Genomic DNA, 7,092 nt, shown 5'->3' with positions numbered 1-7,092 from the left:
ATAATAATAATTAAAAAAAGTTATTGTAAATAATGACTAAATGGTAGCCTGTGAATTTGCCTGGGCTAGATATCCTAGACTAGTAGACTCCAGCTTGATTATCATTGATTTACTTTCAGCTCCAATCGCGTAAAGAAATTTTCAATTACATTAAAAAATAAAAAATTAAAAATCATTGAATAGTTGAGATTTTTATCCTTGTTCCATACTTCCATGGCCTGAACATAACATCATAAAGTTTACCAAAAAAAAAAAAAAAGGAACAACAAATCCTTGTTCCTTCTCAAATCCTCAAAAGCTATAAGACCAGTTTCATATTCGTGAATCTGAGTCGTAACATTTTACTTCGTATTACGTGGGAGACGTTCTTCTTGCCATTTCATGGTGCAAAGTACAAACATAGATTAGCATTCTACATATTATTTGTTTGTAATGAACTACATCACTTAACAAAAAAGAAAAAAACAAATAAGTTACAAAATTAAGGACCCAAGACTTACAGGCTTCTAATTACAAACAAACAGAAACTACAGATTCAAGCTACTAAACCTATTGACCAGACATTCATAAAATTTTCTACCTACAGCCAAGAGATATGAACCCTTTTTTACAGTACTGCTTATCATAATCTAGCGTCTCTAATATTCCTCCTCCTCCTCCTCCTCAAATTCGAACTAGCCAGTTTATTCACCAGCCATAGATAGGATTTTCTACCTGTGGAGGCAAGAGATTCAGGTCTTTACAATGCTGCTTGTCATAGTCGCGTGTCCCAGGTATTGCTCCGGTACATAATCTCAGGAATTCATTTCCTGTGAGACAGTAGTGAGCGAATGCTAAGCCACCATCTACTGCAGCCGACAGATTAGGCAGTGACATGGACTTAGCCATCATTCTCTTATCTGTACTTGAGTTTGCCCCATCCTTTTCCTTGTTCAGGATTTTGTCAAGCTCAGAATATTCCATAAATCTATGAGTAGCAGCCTCCCAAGAAAGTTGATATCTTTGCTCAGGTGTCAGAGGATGAGGCTCATTTTCCAATGCTTCTTTTACTTTTGCAACGAAGTCTTCTGATGTCTTGTAAGTCAAACAGTTGGGGAATGACCTGAAGAACTCGTTTGACGGATGATCCGCACAAACTACAAATTTCCCCATGGCAAGTGCCTCAGCCGTAGCAGTGCATAGCACATCGCTAATGCTTGGATTTATGAACACTTTGTACCTTCAAGAAAGTAAATAAAGTGTCAAAGAAGAACCGATTTCATAAAAGCAAGTTCGCTATCAGCATCTGCTTGCATGAAGCATGATGATGGAAAAGATAAAATATATCTCATGTCCATGTTGCAACAGATGCAACTAAAAAGTTATTATTCGCCCCATTTAATTCAGAAATTCACATAACATTCAGCTTTCCAGTTAACTTATTATTAAATGAATCACAATTTTCAAATAATTCTTACCCATGAAGAGTGTCATCTGCATGGTCTCTTCCTCTCTGGAAGTTGAGGTTCAAGCTTAACCTTCTAGCTGCACTCTGCACTTCAGTAGCATCCTCACCATTTCCAAATACATCCAACTTGAAGCCATCAAGGTCAGTCTTATGTTTTGCCAATAAATCTATCAACTCCTTATATCCCTTCGCCCATACCATCTTTCCCAAGAAATATGCTCCTTTTGTAAAGGCTTTTTGCCCTAGCTCCCTTTCTGCAGCAATCTTTTCTCCAATTTTTAAGAACTTGGGATTCACGCCATGAACATTGCAAATTATAGACTTGGGCATATCCTGAGTGGCAGCTGAGAGACGAAGAACCTGAATATAACATAATTTGGTTCCTTAGGTTTAGTTTAATTCTCTCTTGATACTAACAAGTTCATCATGAGAAATGCCAAAATTATTTCTAGTTATCATCAAAGTTTATCCAGTCTAACTGGATGAAAAGTATTATACCTTGTTGCAGTACGCTCTGGCAACCCAGTTGTTTATGTGTTTTACAAAGAAAGCTTGGAGCGCTCCATTTTTCTCCCTCTTGATATATTCTAAATAATTTGTATGGACAACACCAACAACATGGTTGAATTTGTCTGTCCAACGCTTACCATGATGATACCAATTCAAATGTTCCGGTTCTTCCAAGATAGCAATATCGGCATCCCTGGATGGTATAAATTGAGAAGTATCTCCGGCAGGAATAATACTTCGTCTTGCTTTTGAAAACTATGCACAAGTAGGAAGTGTAAGAATTGTAAGAATTGACAGTAATAATACAAAATCTGATAGAAAACTAACTTGATGAAAATGTTACCTTCCCAGGATAAAAAGAAATTTTGAAGTCTGGCCGAAAACCAATCCTTTCCTCAAGCCAGCTACGTATATAAACTTCTTGCTCTTCTGGTGAAGAAAAAGTGAGATTGCTGGGATAAACAAGTTCTTGATCTGATTTACAAAGCCAAGGAACCAGCAAAGTAACTTTCTGCTTTGCAGATTGTGATAAATATGCGGCTCGAAACAGTGGATTTACAGCTGTTCCAGTCATCCAAGGAAGACTAGCAGTTGTGACTATTGCAACATGTCTTTCATTGTCCAATGGTTTTCCACGGTCTGTCCACAATCCACCATCATACCGGTGACCTGTGCTCTGAAGGACACTTGCTATTCGCAAATCCAACTCGTCATTTATGTTTCCATTCTCAAGAACAGAAGATTCATCCCCAGAAAGAGACTGAAACAGAAGTTGGTTCTTGCGTTTGCTATACAAGCTTTCCACTATCTTGTCACATATGTCTGAAATGCAATCATATTTGGACAAATCATCAAAATTAAGTGGCAGATAAGATCAAACATACCATAGCAAAATAACATATTTGATATATCTTAGTTTCTAGAGCTAGAACACTATAACCAATAAAGCAAACATATAATTCTGCCTACCCATGCAACATTGATCTGGCCCCAAAATATTACAACATTTAAGTAACTAAAAGAATGTAATCAAGCAATATATATTTTCATTTACAAAATCATGTGACAAAGTATTTTAATTTTAATGGAGGAAAATGGAGTTTCGTAGTAGAAACAGTATGGATTAACGAAATTTTATATCCATGGTAAGTGGATCTACGTTTTCAACTTGATAGTGGTTCTGTACAGTAATACTAAATGATTTTGAGAAATCAAATCATTGACAAATAACTAATTAAATAATCATCTGGATCTAACATGATTGATGTCACTTGAAAAGTATGTTTCCTACATTATATTAGGGTTACAAACTGGTATGCAACCTTCTGAAATTACTTCTAAACAAAGTTAATTGTGGTTTTTTAGTGTCCTTGAGTATGGTCTCCATCTACTCACCAAGTACACGCCCCTTGTTAGAAAGTTGCACCAAATGAGTGACTATGCTAATTCACATTGTTGAATAATTAAGCAACGAAGCAGCTAACAATTATATCAGAAGCTGACACCTTCTGGCTTGCCAACCACACAACAAGAATAACACTGTGATACAGCTTAGCAAGATGAATGCCAAAAAGAAAAAGGCGGAAGAGGGGGGGGGGGGGGGGTGGGAGAATTATTGCAGTTGAAATATATCAGGAAACAGTGCATATGATTTATTCCATACATCCAATTTCCCACTATAAAGTTCTACACCAAGTGCTGAAGGAGGACATTTAACAACTTCTGCAGATTCTTTCCTTCCGGTTCTATTATTCCGAGACCAAAAAAACTTATATAATTGTTGAAGACTTAAGAAAGGAAGGAAATCTGACTTGGTGATTGAATAATTAAAACAATTATGAGACTGAAAAACACTTTCAAGTACAAGAGAGGATGTTGCTAAAAGGTATCACTTATCAAAATAAGATACATACCAACAATCCACATATGATGTATAAAGTGAGAAAGCATCGCAAAATCACATACAAAATAGTAGAATCATGTACCTCTTCTAACTCCAAGTTGATCCAAAAATGGCCCAGATTGTTTAACGAAGTAGGCCAGAAGTTCTGGTACGTCCAATGGTGGCACTTCCTGCAACAGATGAACATAAAAGAACCAGTACAGAGAAAAAGTTAATAATTATAACACAAGGAGAAGAATGACAATGACACCCTTATCATGAAAACAACTATTTGAAGATAGCATTTTTATCATGCTTGAGTTTCTCATCCCCTATTTCGTTTTGCACCTCTTTTATTTATTTAATCTTTTCACAACAAATCCTAATGGTGTAATGATGTCTCAATTAAAGATAGCCCCCCTCACATGAATACGATACCAGCTGAAAACTTTATGCCCATAAACATAAGAGACATTTTTGGACACAACTAAAAAAAATCCAAGGAATAATGGGTTTGGGAACATGAGCTAGTGTATTCTATGAGGTATCCTACATTCCTATATATGCAAGGAAAGGTAGAACTTCCCAGTTTCCAGTTACAGGATTTTCTAATATCCTTCCACAAAGTTGCACAATATTTAACATCAACATTTATATAAACAAAAGAAATTAAACGCAAGTAGTCACAAACCTTTGAGTCTTGATGATCCCAGCGCATTGATTTCTGCAACAAAAGAAGAAAATAGTCCTTAGAATGAAACAGTCATCAAATTGATGTTCAAATGAGCAAAATCCAACTCTGAGGAAGTTAGTTAATGACATTCACATGTATATACACTTGACATGTTATTTACAAAAAACTAAAAAGGACTAAGAAAAAGAAAAATCACAATATCCACTCCATCCCAGTCAACAGACGCATTGAACTCACTAATTGCATGCGAATGGATAATAACAAGAAATAATCCTCCTTCTAACAGTAAAATTAATCTAACACTACAGATAATTTTCAGTAGAATAGCTGCTTTGATGAATACACACATAAAGACATAAATTAGAAAGTCGACAGACCCTCTATCGAATTCTTCTTGCAAAAACTACTCTCAGACAAAGGATTATATGAATATCTGTACCCCATGAACAAAAAACCCCGATGAAAAAAAAAAGAGAGGTGCATATAGAAATTGTGAAAAAGCTAAACAACAGCCAGTTCCTAAAAATAGTAAGTGTGAAAATAGAAAGAACAAAAGTGGAACCTACTTGCAATTCAAGCTGAAATTTAACTAAACAAAGAAAAGAACAGAATAAAGAGCATAAATTAACAGTATTGAAGTTGCAGAAAAAGAGGAAAGAGAAGGAAGCATACCAGGCTGGACTTGACTTTCTCGAGAAATTCACTGTTCTTGAAGCCATCGAAAATCTCAGAGGAGGAACTACGCTTCTCAAAGTCCTTGAACCTGCTCTTCAAAGCTCGAATTGGTTCCCAATCACCACCACCACTACCCTCACCTTCAGCCTCCCCAACCCACTCGCCCCAAAACTCCTTCAAGCTCAACCTCCGCCCCCTCTTCCCCCTCTCAAACCCCACAGTAGTATCGCTATCTTCGTCTTCCTCCTCCACCTCCGAAACGATGGCGTTTCGAATCGCAGAAAGGTCAATCCGAATCGTTGCCCTGGGGCGCCACTTCTCCAGAACCTTCTTGCTGAATTCAGGGGAAGAGTACGCCCTCCGAATCTCCTTGAGCTTCGGCTGCAGCTTCTTCACGAAATCGATCTCGGCCGGCGGGGGAAGGGGCCCGGCGGTGCGCATGGCCGGCACGGCGAAGGGAGGCGGCGCGGAGTTGAAGAAATTCTCGAGCTCCCTGTCAAACGACGTGGCTAGATTCTTGAACGAGTTTGCTCGGTCCCTCATAAGCCTAAGATCCGCGTCGGCCGAGTCACGAACCTCCCTCCAACCCTTGGAGAGGAACGAAAACGCGTTCGACGAGGTGGAAGGTTGCCGCTGGGTCGCCATGAACCCGAACCTCAACCTCCTCCCAAACCTAAACCTCTACCACAATTAAACCCCAATAATTCCCCTTTTTTTTTTTTTTTTGTTCTTTGGGAGAATGCAGAATATGCTTTACGAGGACGAAGACGAACGAGACGAACACGGAAACTAGAAAGAGAAAAGAGAGTATCCGTTTGGAGGGTAACTGTGATTTAGAAAGGGGTTTTGAACGGTTGGGATTTGGAGACAGTTGGGAAATTCTCTGGAAGCCTGCATGTACACTTGTTCTTCCACGTAGGACGCCTACGAGATTTCCTGTGATGACGTGGCGTTCTCGGGGTGGACGAGGTGGTGATAATAGAAGGAAGATGGTCGTTGCGGTCTACTTAGTGCAAGAATATTCTATCGCTCAAGGTATCTGTGCTTCTCTGGAATTTGTAAATAGTGCGATTTCCAATCCCAAAACATGTAATTACCAATTGGTTAAACACAGACAAAGTTAAACACCTCTTTAATGTGTGATTTGTTGATCAAAAGAACGGTAGTGAATTCACGTTGATTGGGCCCAGATGTCATGTGAGTGACAAGGGACAGCAAAAGCAGAAAACTAAACTGACTTAGCTCCTTATAAAAAATATTTGATTTGGTCAGGGATACAAAGTTCTTTTTTTTAATTACGCTACAGGCTCTCGTACTCACACACACTAAAAGGAGTCCTTGGACTCAAATTTTCTATCAATACGAAGCCTCATCTGCGTGAGGGTAGGCTTCCTTCTCTTTTGATGGATGCAATTTGGCTACTGTTCCCAACCATACCCAATTTTCCACCCACATGTGAACGGTGAACCCACTACCATTTGTCCCATTGTGTTTCTTATTTTATTCGTTTTTGCTGCTTCCTTCAATCACCCACCACGCGTCTCTACTTAACTTCTTCCTATGTTTTCCTTCTCTTCTTATCTCTCACTATCAGATTACTAGGACCCAGGCACATATTCTCCTATACGTGGCGTATCCTTCTCGCTCATTTCATTCATTCATTTGGGCCTCTCAATAATCCGTGTGGCCTAATCCAACTATAAAGGCCCAAAATATTGTGAGTGACTATCAAAGTGATGGCAAGCATGTTGGGCTATTCTTTTGTCATACTCCAAGTTGCATTATTGGACTGGGGCCGTATGAAACTTAGAAGCCCAATCTCATACTTACTCTGTTTACAAAAAGAAACGAACGGCATGCTTCCATTTTTCCTTGCTTCTGAGT

The 7,092-nt window shown here is 38.6% G+C and overlaps 1 protein-coding gene across 2 annotated transcripts; it reads right to left on the bottom strand.

The window, feature by feature from the left end:
- Window positions 1-339: 339 nt before the first annotated feature.
- Window positions 340-6,720, bottom strand: DGD1 (UDP-Glycosyltransferase superfamily protein). Of its 2 annotated transcripts, XM_088485011.1 has the most exons (8): window positions 6,533-6,720; window positions 5,206-6,453; window positions 4,531-4,563; window positions 3,943-4,030; window positions 2,301-2,779; window positions 1,946-2,212; window positions 1,458-1,807; window positions 340-1,219 (listed from the first exon to the last, which is right to left on the bottom strand). In XM_088485011.1, exons 2-8 carry the CDS (start codon window positions 5,851-5,853, stop codon window positions 688-690), a joined length of 2,397 nt encoding a protein of 798 aa, XP_088341137.1. In that variant the 5' UTR covers window positions 5,854-6,453; window positions 6,533-6,720; the 3' UTR covers window positions 340-687. The 2 variants fall into 2 exon arrangements, with proteins under 2 accessions (XP_088341137.1, XP_016180009.1); XM_016324523.3 differs by having other exon boundaries at window positions 5,206-6,579.
- Between the last annotated feature and the right edge of the window lie 372 nt (window positions 6,721-7,092).

The sequence above is a fragment of the Arachis ipaensis genome, chromosome B10 (assembly GCF_059453495.1).
Source record: "Arachis ipaensis isolate K30076 ecotype BB chromosome B10, ASM5945349v1, whole genome shotgun sequence".
Lineage (NCBI taxonomy): Eukaryota > Viridiplantae > Streptophyta > Magnoliopsida > Fabales > Fabaceae > Arachis > Arachis ipaensis.
This window is presented reverse-complemented; position numbering and strand designations above follow the sequence as displayed.